This window comes from Megascapheus bottae, chromosome 34 (assembly GCF_031878675.1).
Source record: "Megascapheus bottae isolate mThoBot1 chromosome 34, mThoBot2.hap1, whole genome shotgun sequence".
Lineage (NCBI taxonomy): Eukaryota > Metazoa > Chordata > Mammalia > Rodentia > Geomyidae > Megascapheus > Megascapheus bottae.
The window spans coordinates 5,624,905-5,646,604 of record NC_143542.1 but is presented as its reverse complement, the minus strand read 5'-3'; the positions used below and the strand labels follow the sequence as shown (position 1 = coordinate 5,646,604).

Sequence of the window (21,700 nt, the reverse complement as noted above, 5' to 3'; positions counted from 1 at the left end):
TGAATAACTGATAATAACCAAAGCTCACTCCTGTAATGCTAGCTACTCAGGAAGCTGAGATTTGAGGATGGCATTTCAAAACAAGCCCATGCACTAAAGACCATGAGGTTTGGTAGCTGGGAGTTGAGCCTAGTGGTAGAGTGCTTGCCCCTAGCATGCACAACTACTACTATTCCTCACTAATTTTTTTTTTTTGGATGGTAGTTGTGGGGCTTGGCCTCTGGGCGTGGCAGTGTGGGGCTCAAGCTTTGGAAACCTGGGTGTTGTCCCTGAGCTCTTGAGCTTAAGGCTAGTGCTCTACCACTTGAGCTACTTGTGCAACTTCCAGTTTCTGGTAGTTAATTGGGGATAAGAGTCATAGACATTCATGCCCAGGCTGGCATTGAACCATGATTCTCATATTTCAGCCTCTTGAGTAGTTAGGATTTCAGGTGTGAGCCACCATGCCCAGCTGGGAAGAATTTCTTAGTGGAATATAAACTATTTCATTGATCTTTTATTTGAGAATTAGATGATTTTTCTGAGGTACCTACACAGGTATGAATGAACAAAATTCACGTTTTATTGTTGGAAAGATTGAGTAGAGAACTGGGATGTGGGAGCCAGTTGCATCATGGGTTATTCATAATAATCCGTTCATGGGAGAATCAGCTGAGACCTGAGAGGTTTGAACTGTCCTTGTCAGGCTCTGAAGGTAAGTAAGTAAATGAAGATTATAACTCAGTTCATTGGCTGCTTTCTTTTTTTCCACCTCAGAATGTTGACAAAATTCATTCCATTCCATTCAGACCCATTTGATTTTTTGCTCAGTGATCCTAAAACATGTCAGGATCTCTTGAAGGTAGATGTTGTTAAATATAATAATTTCTTTCCCTCACTCAGCAGATAGTTAAAACTTGCTGCTTTTCTGACACTTGTTTTTTCTCTTTTTAAATGTTGATTGTGTGGCTTGAACTCTAGGCCTGGGCTCAAGGCTACCACCCTATCCCTTGAGCTATGGCACCATTTCCAGTTTTGTGGTGGTTAATTGGAGATAAGAGTCTCAGGGTCATTAGTGCCTGGGCTGGCTTTGAACTGAGATTTTCATATCTCATCCTCCTGAGTAGCTAAGATTACAGGGCTGAGCCACTGCGCCTGGCTTCATATGTTTTCTTTTTAGTGAGTGTGTTTTTAAGTATTGAATAGAAAATATATTAAAAATTATCTTAGCCTTACTGTGATCAAATGCTGGATTGATTCTTCAGACTCATTAAGCGAGGCTTAAATGACTATTTTTGTTGTTGTTTTGTTTTGACTTTGAATAGTCCAGCATCATAGGTGATTCTGAGGTGTGTGTCCTGTTCCAAGAGACTGTTTTCAAAAGGAAAATGTCCACTATATGTATGCATATTGATTTTTAAAATGGATCCCTTGTAGGTCATCCTTGACTTAGTAAAGTAAACCCTTCCTCTGCTATTAGTAGCTGTTGATGGTCTGGGACTATAGTTCAAGTGGTAAAGTGCCTGCCTAGCAAGCTCAAGGACCTGTTTTTGAATCCCAGTACCACCAGAAAAAAAGCGTTTGATGGTATTTTGTCCATTTACTCCTGGATAAATTCTTAACTAGAATTGCTTACTCAAAGGGGATATATGTTTTTAGTACTAGAAATCTTTTTTAATTGACATTCTCCTATTGCTGGAAATTATTCTGCCTTTTTTTCTATCTAGTTTATAACTCAATGAAATTGTGATTTTTTTTTTTTCTGGGCAGGATATTTTTTGTTTGCATGGGTTATTGCTTCCTATCTCAGTGGTAAATTTTTGTATTTGTTCACCTAGATCATTAGCAATGTGCCAGCAGACAGCTTGATTCGTACAGAACGCCCACCAAATAAGGAGATAGTCCGGTACTTTATACGGCACAACGCCTTGCGGGCTGGCACTGGAGAAAATGCACCTTGGGTGGTAGAAGATGAATTGGTGAAGAAATACTCTCTACCTAGCAAGTTCAGTGACTTTTTACTTGATCCATATAAGGTAAGGTCACTATTAATTTTTGGATACCTGGATGAAGCACTGTTAAATTTATTTTCTCTAGTGCCTTCCAACAGGGTTAGATTCATAGCAGATTTTGATAATTAAGGTTCCTGATAGGGAGCTCTATGTGAGATGTACTCAATTTATACAGGCTATGATGTGGAGTTAAAAAAAGGGGCCGGGAACGTGGTCCAGTGGTAGAGTGCTTGCCTAGCATGCACTCGCGTTCAATTCCTTGGTACCATATACATAGAAAAGCTGGAAGTGGTGCTGTGGCTTCTGTGGCAGAGCACTAGCCTTGAGGAAAAAGCCCACGGACAGTGCTCAGGCCCTGAGTTCAAGTCCCAGATCTGGCAAAAAAAAAAAAAAGAGAGTGGTCACAGGTTTTATATTTCCTTTGATGTAATTTTTTACTAGCATAATTGGTATGATCAAATGAAGTTTGAACTCAGGGCCTCATGCTTGCAGGGAAGACACTCTTATCTTTTGAGCCATGTTTCAACCCTTTGCATAGTTGGAAAATGAAAAGTGTATACTTGTGCTTCTTTTTTGCCAGGAGTCCTTTTTTGTACATTTCTCCTCTTTTATTATTGTATTTTATTTTACTTGTTTTGTTTTGTTTTCCCTGCGGTCCTTATGCTTTTGTGCTAAAGGCTAGTACTCTTCCTCCTGAGCCATAGTTTCTTTTCTGGATTTTTGGTGATTAATTGAAGATAAAAGTCCCATAGACTTTCATGCGCCATCTGGCTTTGAACTGCAATCCTCAGATCTCAGATAGTGAAAAATTCCCCCTGTATGAACATTACCCTCAAACTCCTAACATGATGCATTTCGCGAGTGTCAGGATCAGGATATAGATCGTTGAGGCTGTTTAATTTAGGGTTTTACTGCCTGGATTATACTGCTTATTACTAAGTTCAGCATCTGATTGGGCTGCTACACAGTTTTCTTTCCTATTCTAATTGTATTTTTATCAAGAAACATGACGTGTTTGTCGTGCTCCTGGTATGTTCCAGGAGACAGGAATAAATGTAGAATTGTGTGACACATGTGGAAATATTTTTTACCTACTTGGCAATTAGGAAAGGCTTCTGTCCTTAACTTTAAATACTGCTATCCCCTAGACCAGTAGATTGATTGTGCTGAGCTGGGAGGTAGGCAGACCCTTAGCACATAAGTGGTTTTATGCTTTTTCAGATCCCCCTGAGTCCAGCCATGCCGGCTCCCATTGGCTGTGACTACCCAGCATGCTCCATGCTGAGATGACCAGGTACTGAAGGACTGCTCATGCCGGGAGCCGGCCTATTGGGAGGGGGTTGGGTGAGTTCATTTCTTTTATTTTTCAGAAAACTTAGAGGTTTTGCTGGGTAGACACACCTTAGCAATGAAGATACGTGACAACTCATTCTTGGCTTTCCCACCCATCTTAGTCATTTCTTCATTATTAGTGAGCTACTATGTGAAAAAATGTTAAAGAAACTTACTCTAAAGTTGAGTTGTTGGAAGTAGAAATAGAATCAGTACCTTAATAAATACTCCAGTTATATTGTAAAAAGATATGCATATAAAATAGTAAAAGCATTACTAAGTAAAACTTAGTCTCACATTAGTTTCCTGATAAATTTTTCTGATTTTGGCCAGTCCTGGGTCTTGAGCTCAGGGCCTGAGCACTGTCCTTGGGCTTTCTCAAGGCTAAAGCTCTACCACTTGAGCCACAGCACCACTTCCGGCTTTTTCTCTGTACGTGGTACCAAGGAATGGAACCCAGGTCTTCATGAATGCTAGGCAAGCACTCTACCACGAGGCCACACTCCCATCCCTGATAGATTTTGTTTTAAGATAAGTTTCTGGTCATTAGAAAGAAGATGGTTTTGTATGTGTCTCCTAGGCAGACTTCTAAAGCTAGTGGAAGAGGATGGTTGATTTCCTGTTTTTAGCACTGCTGGACTTTGCTATGACTTCCAGGATAGTACCTGAAATACTGTATTGTTCATGTGGAAAATAAGATCTTTTTTGTTGTTGTTGTTGGTTTTGTGGTTTTGGTGCTAATTCTGGGGTTTGAACTGAGGTTCTGTGCATTGTGTCTGAGTTTCTTTTGCTACTACCTGAGCCACACAGCTTTACTTTCTAGTACTTTTTTTGTGGGTCATAGGGCTTGAACTTGACCTGGGCACTGTCCCTGAGCTCTTCAGCTCAAGGCAACTGCTCTGCCCCTTGAGCCACAGCACCACTTCCAGTATTTTAGTGGTTAGTTGGAGGTAAGAGTCCCACAGGATTTTCATGCCTGGGCTGGCTTTGAACCGTCACCCTCAGTTCTCAACCTCCTGAGTAGTTAGGATTACAGATGTGAGCCACTGGCACCCAGCCTTTCCAGTATATATATATTTTTTAGTACCTTTTGGAGATAATAGTCATGTGGACCTTCTGCCTGGGCTAGTATTGAATGCAGTCCTCAGACCTCAGCTTTACAAATACCTAGAATTACAGCTATGAAACACTATATCCAGTGAGAGGGATTATTTTTTGGGGGGGAGGGGATGGTCATGAGACCATGAGCTCTTTAGCTTAAGGCTAATACTCTGCCATTTGAGCCGCAGTGACATTTCTGGTTTTCTGATGGTACATTGGAGATAAGGGTCTCACGGACTTTAGTGTTTGGGTTGGCTTTGAACTGCGATCCTCAGATTTCCACCTCCTGAGTAGCTAGGATTAATAGGCATGAGTCACCAGCGCCCAGCCTGAATTTTTTTTTAATTTAATTTTATTGTTTAAATGATATACAGAAGGGTTACAATTACATATGTAAGGTAATGAGTACATTTTTTGTGAAACATTGTTATCCCTCCCTTGTTTTCCTGCTTTGTTCTTTGTCTCACCATTTTGTTGTTTCCCTTCCCGAATTCAGATGAACATATATACAAGACACGGGGTACCAAAATCAAATAGGGTGACAACAGGGAATAAACCAGAGGGGGGAAAAATGAAAAAAATAAGAAATGACGTCACACAGTACATTAAAAACTGAGAAAAATCACTTTTGTTTCCATATTTTGGGAATTCATTTCACTTAGCATCTTTTTTTTTTTTTTTTTTTTTTTTTTGCCAGTCCTGGGCTTGAGCTCAGGGTCTGAGCACTGTCCTTGGACTTTCTCAAGGCTAGAGCTCTACCACTTGAGCCTCAGCACCACTTCTGGCTTTTTTCTATGTATGTGGTACCAAGGAATCGAACCCGGGTCTTCGTGCATGCTACGCAAAGCACTCTACCAGTAGGCCAAACTCCGCCCTCACTTAGCATCTTCTTATACTCATATGTACATAGGTCTTAAGCTATTGTGATCCTCCATGTCCTGAGTCCTGAGCTTCCTGATTGCTTCCTCGTGACCAGTAGGGTTACATGTGTGCTCAAATGCCTGGCTTCCAGACTGTTTCCCTCCTGCTCCCCTCCCCTCCTGCCTTCTCTCCTTCCTTTTTTTTTTTTTTTTTTTTTTTGCCAGTCCAGGGGCCTGACCTCAGGTCCTGAGCACTGTCCTTGGGTTTTCTCAAGGCTAGAGCTCTACCCCTGAGCCACAGCATCATTTCCGGCTTTTTCTGTGTATGTGGTACCAAGGAGTGGAACCCAGGGCTTTGTGCATGCTAGGAGAGCATTCTAGGACTAGGCCACGCTCCCAGCCCACCTTCCTTTTGTTAGTCATGGGGCTTTAACCCAGGGTTTGGGTACTGTCCCTTAGCGCTTTTGCTCAAGGCTAGTGCTCTTCCACTTTGAACCCTAATATCATTTCCAGGGTTTGAGTGGTTAATTAGAGATAAGAGTCTCACAGGAACTTTACTGCCCATACTGGCTTTGATTCAAGATCCTCATATCTCAGCCTCCTTAGTAGCTAGGTTTACAGATATGAGCCACTGGCAGTCAGCTTTTTATCTTTCTTTTGCAAGTTGTAGGGCTTGAACTCAGGGCTTGTGTCTGTCTCGGAGCCTCTGTGCTCACATCACCACTTTGGCTTTTGGTTAATTGGAGATAAGAGTCTCATGGGGTCTTTCTGCCCAGGCTGGCTTCAAACCGCAATCCTCAGTTCGCAGCCTTCTGAGTAGCTAGGATTATAGGTATGAGCCATCAACACCCACCTTTATTTTATATCTTGATTTTCTGAAGCCCTGTCTACTCTAGAAAGTGAAGTTTGTAGAACTTATAAGTACGTAGTTCTTTTTTGTTACTAGAAGTTCAATATTCTGGATGTTACTTGGTCTTTCTCTTACCTACAGTGATCTGCATTTTTTCATTGCTTTGTCATTTTAAGGCTGAAGTTTTTTTTGTTTTGTTTTTGTTTTTTGTGGGTTATAGGGCTTGAACTCTAGGCCTGGGAGCTGACCCTGACCTCTTCAGCTCAAGGCTACTGGCTTGAGCTCAGGGCCTGAGCACTGTCCTTGGACTTTCTCAAGGCTAGCGCTCTGCCACTTGAGCCTTAGCACCACTTCTGTTTTTTTTCTATGTATGTAGTATCGAAGATCAAACCCGGGACTTCTAGCTTTTTCTGTTTATGTGGTACTGAGGAATTGAACCCAGGGCTTCGTACATGGTAGGCAACCAGTCTACCACTAGCCCACGCTCGCGGCCCTTAACTTGCTCTTTGGATGAAGATGTGATGTGCAGTGGAGTTGAGGAATGGGGTGAAGATGTGCATGAAGGAAAGTGGAAGGAGGGAATGGATGGGTAGTGGGTGGGAGCCCTTGGGGGTGCCTGGCAGCAGGTTTAGAGTGAGACTACTATATTCTGTGTTTAAATAGAACATGTAATAGTGTCCAAAGTGAGTACAGTGAAATAAAAGACAAGGGGTTAGGTGAGAATGGGTTATGCTAATTGATTAAAGTTTTAATCAGTTACTATGGACAAGGGCCGTCCATAGTAATACATACCTGCAGTTCTAACTACATTGAAGGCTGAGTAGGTAGAATTTCTTGAGTCTATGAGTTTGAAGCCACATATGAGTTTCTCATCTCTTAAAAATGGGGGGGGGGGGAGACCAAGAAGGTGACAGTGGTGAAAATGTGTCACAATAAATGAATTTAAGAGCTGGGTGCAATGGCTCACACCTGTAATCCTTGCTACTCAGAAGGCTGAGATCTGACTATCACAGTTCAAAGCCAGCCCAGGCACTAAAGACCTTGAGACTCTTATCTCCAATTAATTACTAGAAAAGGGGAAGCGGGCTTGGCTCAAGGGGTAGGTAGGGTTGTATCCTTGAGCTGAAGAGCTCAGGGACAGCGCCCAGGCCCAGAGTTCAAACCCCATGACCCACCCCACCCCCCAAAAAAAGGAATTTAAGATCTTGTGAGTCTGAAGGATTATGGGGGGATGTTTATAACTGTATGAAATTAGTAAGAATTTTAGGAGTTCATAGTTAAATGTGCTTATAGCCCAGGTTGGCCTCAAACTTGTATTCCTCCTGCCTTCTAGCCTCCATAATGCTGGGATTATAGGCATAAACTACCAACTAAGTTCCAAGTCAGTTTTTGAGTTTTGGGTAGAGGACAAAGAGGAGTTTGTGAAACCAGCAGGGCATGGTCAAGAGGTTTCCTTACCTGTGAGCTGTATTTGTTGTTAATACACTGACAATGTCACTGACTTTTTTTTTTTTTTTTTTTTTTTGCCTGTCCTGGCGTTTAAACTCAGAGCCTGAGCACTGTCCTTGGGCTTTCTCAAATCTAAAGGTCTACCACATGAGACACAGCACCACTTCCAGCCTTTTCTGTGTATGTGGTACTAAGGAATCTAATCTCGGTCTTCGTGCATGCTAGGCAAGCCTTCTATCACTAGATCATACTCCCCAGCTCCTGTGTCACCGACTTGAGACAAAGATGTTTGAGTTTTTACCTACGGCATAGACTTCCCTGAATTAGAGCTGAAACATAATAAACAAAAATTCAGTTCTATTTTGAGAGCCCTTACTTTTTTCTTACATACCCCTTTCACCTGCTGTTGTGGAGGGATTAGAATCTGTTTGCAGTACTTGCTAGCAAGTGTTCTTCCACTGAACTAAGTCTGGATATCAAGAAGATTTTACATCCACATGGCACAGACACCAAGTAGAAGTTGTCTTTATTTTTTTCGGGGCGTCTTATGTGTGAAGAGGAATGAATCTGTATCTTTTCCTGAATAGCTGGGAGGGCCTTTTAGATACTTAGACATTGCTGCTTGAAGTGAGCTTTTCAAAGTAATTTTATTCCTGTTCTTAAATTCTAGTACATGACTCTCAACCCTTCCACTAAGAGGAAGAATACTGGATCCCCAGACAGAAAACCCTCCAAGAAATCAAAGACGGACAGTTCTCTGAGCTCGCCACTAAATCCCAAGTTATGGTGTCATGTGCACTTGAAGAAGTCACTGAATGGCTCCCCCCTCAAAGTGAAGAACTCTAAGAATGCCACGTCTCCCGAGGAGCATCTGGAAGAGGTCATGAAGATCATGTCTCCCAGCAAGCTCCAGGCGAGCTTCCACATTCCTAAGAAAGGCCCTTCTGCCAGGAAGCCAGGCAAAGCCAGTGACAAGCCTTTGAAGCCCAAGGGCAGAAACAAAGGCATCCTGAATGGACAGAAGTCCACCGTGAATTCCAAATCTCCCAAAAAGGGCTTGAAGACCCCTAAAACCAAAATGAAGCAGATGACTTTGTTAGACATGGCCAAAGGCACTCAGAAAATGACCCGAACCCCACGGAATTCTGGGAGTGCTCCTCGGTCCTCCAGTAAACCTCATAAACACCTGCCTCCTGCCGCCCTCCACCTAATTGCCTACTACAAAGAAAACAAAGACAAGGAGGACAAGAAGACAGCCCTGTCCTGCGTCATCTCCAAAACGGCTCGGCTGCTCTCTAGTGAGGACCGGGCTCGCCTCCCCGAGGAATTGCGTGTTCTTGTTCAAAAGCGCTACGAACTTCTAGAACATAAAAAGAAGTGGGCTTCTATGTCCGAAGAGCAGCGGAAAGAGTACTTGAAAAAGAGGCGTCAGGAGCTGAAAGAAAAGTTGAGGGAAAAGGCCAAACAAAGGCGAGAGAAAGAAATGCTCGAGAAGCTGGAGAAACAGAAGCGCTACGAGGACCAAGAGCTGAGTGGCAAGAGCCTGCCGGTGTTTCGCCTGGTGGACACGCCGGAGGGGCTGCCCAACACTCTGTTTGGGGACGTGGCCCTGGTGGTGGAGTTCCTCAGCTGCTACTCGGGGCTGCTCCTGCCCGATGCCCAGTATCCCATCACCGCTGTGTCCCTCATGGACGCTCTGACCTCGGACAAGGGTGGCTTTTTATACCTGAACAGGGTCTTGGTCATCCTGCTGCAGACCCTGTTACAGGACGAGATCGCTGAGGACTACGGGGAGCTGGGGATGAAGCTGTCCGAAATTCCGCTCACCCTGCATTCCGTCTCTGAACTGGTCCGCCTTTGCTTGCGCCGATCGGACGTTCAGGAGGAGAGTGAGGGCTCAGACCCTGATGACAACAAAGACTCAGCCCCATTCGAGGATAACGAGGTACAGGACGAGTTCCTTGAGAAGCTGGAGACGTCTGAGTTTTTTGAGCTCACGTCAGAGGAGAAGCTCCAGATCTTGACAGCACTGTGCCACCGGATCCTCATGACCTACTCCGTGCAAGACCACATGGAGTCCAGGCAGCAGATGTCAGCCGAGCTGTGGAAGGAACGGCTGGCCGTGCTGAAGGAGGAGAACGACAAGAAGAGAGCAGAGAAACAGAAACGGAAAGAGGCCAAAAATAAAGAGAACGGAAAAGAGGAGAATGGATTGGGCAAAACGGACAGGAAAAAAGACATTGGGAAATTTGAGCCCCAGATAGATATGGAGACTGAAGACATAGTTAGCGCAGTAAAGAGCCGGAGGCTGCTTGTCCTGCGAGCTAAGCAGGAGCGAGAAATACAGGAGAGAGAGCTGAAAGGTATACCTCCCTGCCGGGCTCAGGGGCAGCCACCGGAACAGTGGGACTGGAGTAATGGCAGGGTACCCGCATGTTACAGCCATTCACTTATTTAAAAATGTGTGATGGCTGGGAGTGTGGCCTAGTGGTAGAGTGCTTTTCTAACATCACGAAGACCAGGGTTTTGATTCCTTGGTACCACATACGAAGGAAAAAGCCAGAAGTGGTGTTGTGGCTCAAGTGGTAGAGCGCTAGCCTTGAGAAAGTCCAAGGACAGTGCCCCAGCCCTGAATTAAAGCCCAAGGACTAGCAAATAAAAAAGAAAGGAAAAGAAATTGGCACTGGCACTGACTAGGTTTGTAAGTGTAGGTAGATCTGGTAAGAAGGAAGGAAGGAGGCAATCAGGAAAGAATTAGGTGGTAGATAGGTTGATCTGTTTTCTTGCGTTCTGTCTAATCCATTTCAAGTATATATTACCATATATGTCAGTACTTTCTTCCTCTTTTTTTTGTGTGTGTGTGTTGGGGGCTCAGTTGTGGAGCTTGAACTCCAGGCCTGGGCGCTTTGAGCTACAGTACCGCTTCTGGTTTTCTGGTGGTAAATTGAGAGAAGCCTCATGGACTTTCCTGCCCAGCTGACTTTTTTGAACCACAGTCCTCAGCTCTCAGCCTCCTGATAGCTAGGATTACAGATGTGAGCCACCCATGCTGAGCTAAATACAACTTTTTTTGGTAGGATTTGAGCTTGGGGCCTCATGTTGAATGCTAGGCAAGAGCTAATAAGCCACACTTCCAATCCTGTTTTCTTTTTATGGCTGAACACTGTTTGGCTGTTGGTGACCATATTTTATTTGTTGTTCATCAGTTGGTAGGCATGTGTTTTCTATGAGCTATTATAAATGATGGTGCTATAAACACCTCGTAGAAGAGGATTTGTGTGTATTGACATAGACGTGAATTTCTTTGGGATGCCTTTTACATCCTCACCATCACTTACCTTTGTCTCTCGGGCAGTTCTCTTATCAGGCACCTATTTGGGGATTGGTTGTTTTTGTTTGTTTGTTTTTACTTTCTTGGTAGTGTCCAAAGAAACACAAGTTTTTCATTTTGATGAGGTCCAATATCTCTGGTGTTTTCCTTAGTGGCTCTTGGATTTGATGTTTTGTCTGTAAATTTATTGCTGAGTCCAAGGTTGTGGAGATGTTCTTCTGAGAACCTTAGAGTTTTTTTTAGCTCTTATGTTTAGGTAATTGGTTTTTTTTTTCTAGATAGGGTCTTGTCGGGTTTTTGTTTGTTTGTTTGTTTTTTCTCCAGAGATGGCCTCGAGCCTCAATCCTGCTGTATCTCTTTCTAGCTGTGATTATTGACATGGACCACCATGCCTGAGTCAAGAGTCTATTATATACATTTCTTTTTCCCTTCCACAAGTCCCTATAAGAGTGTGACGATCAGTGTCACCTCTTCCCATCAAGCTCCCTGTCTTCTAACTATTCTTTTGCTTGTTGCTGTCCTACTATCCTGGTATCATATGCTAGAAAAGCTATCTTTCAAATATCCATGGATATTCTTGTTCAGAATCACTACCAACAGATCTGTTTATTTTTGCCCTCTGATTGTGCTTTCTACTACTTGGATTCTTTTGTTTGTTCGCTTGTTTTTGGAGACAGAATTTCTCTATGTTGCTCAGGATAGCCTAGAACTAGCAGTCCCACCTTGATCTCTTAGATGCTAGGACCACAGGTATGGGTGCTAATTTATTGACTTAATATGACTACCTTTATACTAGTGTCCAGCTTTCTTGAATATTTTGCTTTGTAGTAGTAGTAATGGTAGTAGTAAATGTTTATTTGTTCCAGTACTGGAGCTTTTATTCAGCCTTATGCTCTTACTCAACCACTTGAGCCATGCCTCCAGTTCCAGTCTTTTTGAGAGGGAGAGTACTAGGGTTGAAATTCATAGTCTCTGCAGTCTTGCTTGTTTTTTTCACTCAAGGTTGGTGCTCTTATCACTGAACTACACCTCTATACTTCTACCTCCAGGTTTTGCTGGTTAATTGGAGATTAGAGTCTCAATCAAGCTTTTCTGCTGGAGCTGGCTTCCAGCTGTTAACCCCTCAGGTCTCATCCTGTGTAGCTGATATTGCAGGCACAAGCTGCCGGTGTTTATCTCTGGAGTAAATGGAGAAGTGTCAGTGTTCTGTCCTGCTCTTATTTTTCAAAATGGTTTTGGCTATTCTTGGTCTCTGGAATTTTAGAATCATTATTTACAGTTTCTACAAAGAAGCCATTCGGGGTTTTGGTAGGGGTTGTGTACATTTTACGAAAGAGTTTTTAGAGTAGTGCCATCTAACTTCTTCTGATGCATAAACATGCTTTCTCGATTATATAGATACTTAATTTCTTTGATGTTTTGTAGTTTGCAGAATATATTCACTTTGTATTTTTATGTCCAAAATGTTTTGCTTTGTTTGGTTGTTTTTTGCCAGGCCTGGGCTTGAGCTCAGGGCCTGAGCACTGTCCTTGGACTTGCTCAAGGCTAGAGCTCTACCACTTGAACTTCAGCACCACTTCCAGCTTTTTTCTATGTATGTGGTACTGAGGAATCGAACCCAGGTCTTCGTGCATGCTAGGCAAGCACTCTACCACTAGGCCACACTCCCGGCCCCATTTGGTTTTTTTTTTTTTTTTTTTTTTTTTTTTTGCTAGTCCTGGGCTTGAGTTCAGGGCCTGAGCACTGTCCTTGGACTTTCTCAAGGCTAGAACTCTACCACTTGAGTCTCAGCACCACTTCTGGCTTTTTTTTTTCTACATATGTGGTACCGAGGAATTGAACCCAGGTCTTTGAGCATGCTGGGCTAGCACTCCACCACTAGGACGAACTCCTGGCCAATGTTTGTTTTTTTTTGGGGGGGGGGGCAGTTGTAGGGCTTGAACTCTGGGCCTGGGCACTGTCTCTGAGCTCTTCAGCTTAAGGCTAGTGCCACTTCTGGTGTTCTGGTGGTTAATTGGAGCTAAGAGCCTCATGACTGGCTTTGAACTTTGAACCTCAGCTCTCAGCCTCTGAATAGCTAAGATTACAGGCATGAGCCACTGATGCCCAGCACTTTTTTTTTTGCCAGTCCTGGGCTTGAGCTCAGGGCCTGAGCACTGTCCTTGGACTTTCTCAAGGCTAGAGCTCTACCACTTGAGCCTCAGCACCACTTCCGGCTTTTTTCTATGTATGTGGTACCGAGGAATCGAACCCGGGTCTTCATGCATGCTAGGCAAGCACTTTAACCACTAGGCCAAACTCCCGGCCCCTGCCCAGCACTTTTTGTTCTTGACATCTGTGAGCTCTGCTGTCACATCCAACTCCATATTTGTGTCTCCTTTCATTAGAAAGCAAGCGTCTTTGAAGCAGATTTTTTTTTTAAGCTTATTATTTTCACTATGGCCTTTTAAGTCTTTTTATACTGCTTTGTTTGTTTTTGCCAGTTCTGGCACTTGAACTCAGGTCCTGGGCTCTGTCCCTGATCTTCTCTGAGCTGAAGGCTAGTGCTCCACCACTTGAGTAGTAGTAGTGCTCCATGGCACTTCTTCTGGCATTTTCTGTTTGTGTAGTACTGGGGAATTGAACCCAGGGCTTCATGCATGCTAGGTAAGTCCTCTACCACTGAGCCATATTCCCAGTCCCACTTTGGTTTCTTTGGCCAGTCCTGGGGCATGCACTCAGGACCTGTACACTGTCGCTGGGTTTTCTCAAGGCTAGAACTCTACCACTTGAACCACAGCACCAGTTCTGGCTTATGTATGTGCTACCAAAGAATCGAACTCGGGTCTTTGTACATGCTAGGCAAGCACTCTACCACTAGGACAAACTCCTGGCCCCAGCCCCACATGTTTTTGTATGTATGTATGGGGTGTGTGTGTGTGTGTGCGCGCTTCTCAGGGGTTTTTTGTTTTTCTTTTGTTTCTGTGTAATAGGGCTTAAACTTATCCTCCCAGCTGTCCCCGAGCTGTTGCTCATGGCTCACTTTGAGGGATTAAATTGGAGTTTTCTGTCTGGGCTGGCTTCCAACTGGGATTCTCAGCTCTCACCATCTAGCTAGGGTTATAGGTGTGAGCCACCGACTCATGGCCTAAGTGTTAAAGACTGGTAAAAATATATATATATGTTCCAATAAACTGATGAGAAGGCTGAAATCTGAGGATTGCAGTTCAAAGCTTGCTTAGGCAGGAAAATTCATCAGACTCTTATCTCCAATTGACCATCAAAAGTCTGTGTAAGTAGAAGGCTGGGAGTTTGGCCTAGTGGTAGAGCGCTTGCCTCGCATGCACAAAGACCCAGGTTGACTCCTTGATACCATACACATAGAAAAACGCTGGAGGTGATACTGTGGCTCAAGTGGTAGAGCTCTAGCCTTGAGAAAGCCCAAGAACAGTGCTCAGTCCCTGAGTTCAAGTCAGGACTGCCCCCCATCTTCCTTCCCTCCCCACCTCCCCACCCCCCAAAAAATCTACAAGTAGAGCTATGGTGAAGTGGTAGAGTACCAGCCTTGAATAAAAAAGCTCAAAAACAATGTCCAGGCCCTGGGTTCAAGAAGGCCAATGACCAGCACACATGTGTATGCACACATACAATACAAATTCAGCATGTAGACAAATTTTATCACTTGATCTCTGTTACATTAAAAGGTTGTCACTCCTTGAATTTCTGAAGTGTTATTTTCTGAATTATCTTAGCATAGGAGAAAGGATAAGTAGGATTTGTGATAAGGAAATCATAAAGGCAAGATTATTGGGCCTTTTTGTTGTATCCTATCTGGATAGAATAAGTGCATATAATGAATGATGAGCAATAACTTACGATCATTACAGGACAGCTTACTGAGTAATTGAAAATGATATTCAGGTCAGGCATAGTACTACACACCTGTAATAAGGGTCACTGTTGACACACAGAGTCAGGAGGATCATGAATTTGAGACCAGACCTAACTAAAATGTAACAAAACGTTTCCTCAAACAAATAAAAATACATAAAAACCTAAGCCTGGCGAATAGCTCAAGTGCTCAGTAGAGAGTTTTCCTAGCTTATTAGCATGTACTCTGGTACTTTTTTCTTTTTCTTTTTTTTTTTTTTTTTTTGCCAGTCCTAGGCTTGAGCTCAGGGCCTGAGCACTGTCCTTGGACTTTCTCAAGGCTAGAACCCTACCACTTGAACCTCAGCCCTCCTTCTGGCTTTTTTCTACGTATGTGGTACCGAGGAATCGAACCCTGGGTCTTCATGCATGCTAAGCCTTTTAAGTTATTTATCTTTATACTAAGCTGAATTATTGAGTTCTTCAGATATATTCTGCTTTTATTAATTTTATGTTATGACCCATTTGAGGAGCATCCAGCCATTAGGAGAGATGTGAAAACTCCAGGACCAGGAGAAGCGCGAGCAGGCGGATGAGTGTCTTCTACACTGTTGTTTCTCACCACATGGTGGAACTTAAGAGAAGGAAGTTAGCACTCCACCAGAGTGTAATTCGTATGGGTTTTTCGTTTTAATCTTCACAGTGAAATTGGAGCGGGAAGCTGAAGAAGAGCGGGTGCGGAAGCACAAGGCGGCTGCAGAGAAGGCCTTCCAGGAGGGCATTGCCAAGGCCAAGCTGGTGCTGCGGAGAACACCCATCGGGACTGACCGCAACCACAACAGGTCAGCCACCAGGCTTCCCTCATGTTCTCTTGGGAAACGAAAGTATTAAATACACTTTCCCTTTAATTTAGCCATTGTGTTTAGAAACAGTTATTTATCTTTGTTTCTTTCTTTTTATTTTTTTTTGGTTGACTGTGCTGCTTCAGCTCTGGGCCTGAGCTCTTCAGCTCAAGGCTACTGCCGTACACCTTGAGCCACAGTGCCACTTCTGGTTTTCTAATAGTTAATTGGAGATCAGAGTCTCACAAACATTAGTGCCCTGGCTGGCTTTGAACCTCATTCCTCAGATCTCAGCCTTCCGAGTAGCTAGGATTACAGGCGTGATCCACCTCATCCAGCTTATAGAAGCATAACTGTTATGACACTTTGACTGTACATTGACTGTGGCGCATGCTAAAGTTAGGTTTCTAGGCAGGGGGAAGCTGCATGATTGAGGGCTTGTCTTGCACATTTGAAGCCCTGGGCTCCATACCCTACAATGTGGAGGGCAAAAGGAAATGTATTTGGCTCTTGAAAATACCACAGATGTGAAACCTAGATTATAATGCTAGGTGAGTTGTAATCCAAACATAGTTCTTTTAAAATGGTAAGTGTGTATCCATGCCTGCCCGTTATGGAGCTTGAATTCAAAGCCTTGCACTCTCATTCGGCTTTCTTGCTCATAGCTGCTACTCTACCATGTCACACTGTGTCTTCAACTGTGATCTTCCAGGCCTCAGCCTCTTGAGTAACTAGGACTTCAGGGCCTGAATCGCCAGTGCCTCCCTTTTAAAAATGGCCCTATAAGCCAGCCACCAGCGGCTCACACCTGTAATCCTAGCTACTCAGGAGACTGAGATCAAAGCCAGCCAGAACACAAAAGTCCATGAGATAATTTAACTCCAATTAACCACCAGAAAAAGGGAAGTGATGTGTGACTCAAAGTGGTAGAGCAGTCACTAGCTGTGAGCTGAAGAGGTAGGGAACAGCACCCAGGCTGAGAGTTCAAGACTGACCCCCCAAAAAATTAATTAATTAAAATGGCTATATATTTTAAGTGTAGGCATTGTGTAGAACCTAAAGATAAATATTAGGAGTTGTGAAAATTAGACATTTAATTTTCAAAAAAAATTGTAATACCTTTTACTTTGCCTCTTGCAATTCTGAGCAAAGCAGCTGTCTAGAAATGTTTCCTCAGGCTCTAGTAAGTTTCTCCAGCAGTGAAGTCACCTAACAGCCCCCCTCCAGATCATGCTGTACTCTAATACGTGCTGGTGATTTGTAGATACTGGCTCTTCTCCGATGAAGTGCCTGGACTGTTCATTGAGAAAGGCTGGGTGCATGACAGCATCGACTACCGGTTCAACCATCGTCGCAGAGACCGCACAGACTCTCCCGACAAGGATTTCTGTCCTCGAAGTGAGTACGAGTGCACCTGTCCCTCCACTTGCAGTGCAGTTGTGTCTTAACCTGCCCTGAGTGTCACGAATACATTGAGAGCAGCACAGCATGCTCAAGGACCGTAGTTGTGTGGCTGTCGATTGCCCACCGTTGCAGGAGAGCATCTGCAGGCTCAGGCTGCCAGCCTGGTAGATTACACTCCAGGTGGTATTGTGTTGAGTCGTAGCATGTTCATGATAAACATTGGAAAGCTCAAAACATCTTTCTTTTCATTAGTGAATCTTATTTGTACAAGGGGAAGCTTCCTTGTGACATTTCTGCTCTTGGGTCTGGTCACTCACCCTTTTCCCACTCCCCACTTTTTTAAAACCATTTTAATGGGTTTCATTGTTCTTCTACCTTTGTTAGCCCTCCCAAAGCTGAAATACCTTAAGTCAAAACAGGTGTTTGCCTCTTTGAGCCAAGGTCTCATTTATGCAGCCCAGGTGGGCCTTAAATGCACAATCCTCATGCCTCAGGCTTTGTTGTTGTTGTTTTGATTCTGGGGCTTGAACACAGGGGCCTGAGTGCTGTCGCTGAGCACTTTTGTTCAAGGCTAGTGCTCTAACACTTGAAGCACAATTCTGCTTCCAGCTTCTTAGTGGTTAATGGCAGGTAAGAAGTTCACTGTACTGCCAGACACCAGTGGCTCACATCTGTAATCCTAGTCATTCAGAAGGCTGAGAGCCAAGGATCACAGTTCGGAGCCAGCCCGAATGTGAAAGTCGGTGAGACTCTTCTCTCCAGTGAACCACCAGAAAACCAGAAGTGGCAGAAGTGACACCGTGACTCAAGTGGTAGAGCACCAGCCTTGAGCTGAAGATCTCAGGGACAGCTCCCAGGCCCAGAGTTCAAGCCCCATCGCCAACAAACGGCAGGGGGGTAGGGGAGATTCAACAGTCCTTCTGCCTGGCTGACTTTAAACTTTGGGTCTCAGATCTCAACCTTCTCAATAGCTAGCATTAGAGATGCGAGCCACCGATGGATGCCCAGCAAACTTCATGACCGCTGTTGGAAGTCAAATCCTACATAGTTATTTAACACTGGCCCCTGAGAGCTTGGGACTTCTCAACTCCTTTACATGGAACCTCTCCTTTACTTCTAGAGCATCCAGAGGTTTGGTTTTGTTTTGACATCAGGTCTTCCTATATAACTTGGACGACCAAACTTGATATGTACCTTAGGTTCCCCTTAATTTTTTATCCTCCTGCTTTAGCCCCCTGAGCTCTGGGGCACCAGATGTACTGTTTGTGTGTTTTCTCATGTTTCTGAATGGTGATGACTCTTCAGAGTTACCTTATTATACTGAGATAATTAAACAGACTATGTGCTAATATTTCAAGGGAGTTGGTTCAAGTTAAGGGGAAGAGAATGGGGGCAGAGGGGACAATCCATTATAGTATTAGTATTAGATAAGGCCTAAACTATTATGATATCCTAAAAATAGGCTTTGATATATTGTCCTAAAGTATGTCTGTGCTAACTGGGAGTGTGGCTCCCATCTGTAATCCTAGCTACACAGGGGACTGAGCTCTGAGGATTGCGGTTCAAAGCCTGCCTGGGCACAAAAAAAAGTCTGTGAGACTCTTATCTCCAGTTAACCACCAGAAAACTGGAAGTGGCACTGTGGTTCAAGGGATAGGGTGGTAGCCTTGAGCTGAAGAGCTAAGGGACAGCGCCCAGGCCCAGAGTTCAAGTCCCACAACTGACAACAACAACAGAAAGTATGTCTGTCTGTGCTGAGGTCATGTGTTAGGACACAGGAATTGATTTACAAAATTAACTATTCCTGACCCTTCGTGTGTCCCCAGGAGTCCTCTGGAACATTTTAATTGTTCTGTTGGCTAAATTTCACCTCAGGAGCTTTCACTGTTGACATCACATGAAAGGAATAAACTCACGCGCTCTTATATGTTACTTGGTCATCTATATTCTAAGATGAAATATTCCCCAAAATTTGGCTGAGAACTAAAAAAAAAAAGATGCATTTCACTTTCTTGTGTAGTTTCTTCCTATAGACCCATTGGAGATTGATAAGCAAATGTTGAAAATGCATTAATGTGTTATGCGGTCCACATTAAAGTGGGTGTTTGGGGGAAAATAAAACTTTCAGCTATGCTTTCTACTGATGCAACCATGCGAGCCAGGTAATATACTGTTAGTGAGTGTAAGGTGAACATTTCAGAGACGTTAGCATGGACTACATGGCATGACTTTGCAGGCAGGATCTAGGTCGTTATTGGATGTGGTGTGGCATATGGCCTGTTTGAACAACAGTTAACTGATGTTTGCATTTGTCTTAGGTAAGAAAGCCAACCTAGGGAAAAATGCAACCAAGAATTCCCACCACGCACCAGCAGGGGGCACTGCTGTGGAGACCACCACACCCAAGCAAGGACAGAACCTATGGTAACGTGAGCATCATTTTGGTTGCTCTTTCTTTGACCTTACAAGTGTTAAGAAAGAGCATCGACTATAGTAACATCTATTAAGGACCTCTAGTGTTACTTTGATTATTTTATTTTATTTTTTTTTGTATGTCATAACTATTGCTTTAGGGCCAGGAGGATAGCCTAGTGGGAGATGCTTGCCTAGCAAGTACGAAGCCCTGGGTTTGATTCTTCCGTTCCATATACACAGAAAAAAAAGCCAGAAGTGGTGCTGTGGCTCAAATGGTAGAGCGCTAGCCTTGAGAAAGTCCAAGGACAGTGCCCAGGCCCTGAGTTCAAGCCCCAGGACTGGCAAACTTTTGCTTCAGTTAAACACTAACAGCTCACACATGAAATCCTAACTACTCATTAGATCTAAGAATCACAGTTCAAAGCCAGCCTGGACAGAAAAGTCCTTATGACTCCCATCTCCAAAATAACTAGCTATAAAAGTTAGACAGGAAGGGCCAGGAGTTTGGCCTAGTGGTAGAGTGCTTGCCTAGCATGCATAAAGACCCGGGTTCGATTCCTCGGCACCACATATGTTGCAAAAAGCCAGAAGTGATGCTGTGGCTCAAGTGTAGAGCCCTAGCCTTGAGAAAATCCAGGGACAGTGCTCAGGCCCTGAGCCCAAGCCCAGGACTGACAAAAAAAAAAAAAAAAAAGTTAGACAGGAAGCTTGCCTTAAATGGTAAAGGTAAAAGTCAAACAATCAAGTGGCCCCGAACCCAGATAGCAGTGAAGAAAACTCACTGCTGTAAGTGAACCCAGTGGATCCCATCTGTAATCCCATCTTCCTGGAAAGTGTTGGAGGCTCTTGGATCATTTTCCTGAATGGAATTTTATTAAAGTTTGGGAATTTAATTGATAAAGGCGACACCTGCACATCGTTTATTAGTGAACTTTCCTTAGTTGAGAGGTATGAGTTCCTGTAGCCATTGGCCTACCTGGCATGCTGCTGTTTCAAGCCAGGAATGGAGTCTGGCAGTGTCATTAGACCTCATGGAAATCGAAAAATTATTGTTCTAAGAAATTAAACCATGAGTGGGTTTGGAATTCTTTACTCCAATCTTACTACCACATGTTTATCCCTTTCCTGCTTGCTCAGAGGTGTAACACCCGTTTTTGCCCCCACAGGTTTTTGTGTGATAGTCAGAAGGAGCTGGATGAGTTGCTCAACTGCCTTCATCCTCAGGGAATAAGAGAAAGTCAGCTGAAAGACAGACTAGAAAAGAGGTAAGGCCTCACAATCTTCCCTTCAAAGTAAGTACAAATAGCTGAGTAATAGGTTTAGGTTTTGTTGATAAACTATTATATAAAAACTTAAGCCGTCTGGGCACCGTGGTTCATACCTGTAATTATAGCTGCTCAGGAGGCTGAGATCTGAAGATTACAGTTCAAAGCCAGCCTGGGCAAGAAAACTCTGATACTTTTTTTTTTTGGCCAGTTGTTGGGCTCAGGACCTGAGTTGGACATTTCTCAAGGCTAGAGCTCTACCACTTGAGCCACAGCACCCCTTCCAGCGTTTTTTCTATGTATGTGGTACCAAGGAATCGAACCCAGTCTTCGTGTATGCTAGGCAAGCACTCTACCACTAGGTCAAACTCCCGGCCCTGTGATACTCTTATCTATAATAAACTGCTCAGAAAAGCTAGAGGTAGTGTTGTGGCCCAAGTGGTCATAGAGTGCTAGCCTTGAGCACAGAGAGGCTCAGGGATAGTACACAGGCCCTGACTTCAAGCCCTAGTACCAACAAAAACCAAAAACCAAGTCTGATGCCAGTGGTTCATACATATCCTAACTACCCAGGACTCTGAGATCTGAGGATACTGTGAAACCAGCTCATGCAGTAAAGTCTGGAGATCACATCTCCAGAATGGCCAGCATAAAGAAAGCCTGGAGACATGGCTTACAGGTTATAGCATCAGCCATAGCAAAACAAAAACAAGAAAAACGGTGTGAGGACCTGAGTTCAAAGAAAAAACAAAAAGCCTGCTTTCTGGAGTTTTCCGAAGTTATTGCTGCAGGTTTATCAGAAACAGTGCTCCTCAAAGAACCCATGTTTACGAGTTGGTGCCGAGAACTAGAGCCACTTGAACTTGGCTGCTTACAGCTTTTCAGACACACACAGAGGCACAGAGGTGAACTGAGTATGAAACTCACGCCAACACCTTCAGAAGTGAAGATGAGTCCTTTGAGTAACTGCGCCCATGGGCCAAGGGCACCACTGGCTTTCCTACCAATGCT

The 21,700-nt window shown here is 43.9% G+C and overlaps 1 protein-coding gene across 1 annotated transcript in view; it reads left to right on the top strand.

The window, feature by feature from the left end:
- Positions 1-21,700, top strand: part of Baz1b (bromodomain adjacent to zinc finger domain 1B) — a 52,711-nt gene that overhangs the window by 16,839 nt on the left and 14,172 nt on the right. The window contains exons 6-11 of the mRNA XM_090324187.1: positions 1,818-2,015; positions 8,254-9,946; positions 15,467-15,605; positions 16,870-17,003; positions 19,328-19,433; positions 20,591-20,689. Of these exons, the coding sequence (XP_090180313.1) occupies positions 1,818-2,015; positions 8,254-9,946; positions 15,467-15,605; positions 16,870-17,003; positions 19,328-19,433; positions 20,591-20,689 (2,369 nt within the window). The remainder of the gene's footprint in view (positions 1-1,817; positions 2,016-8,253; positions 9,947-15,466; positions 15,606-16,869; positions 17,004-19,327; positions 19,434-20,590; positions 20,690-21,700) is intronic.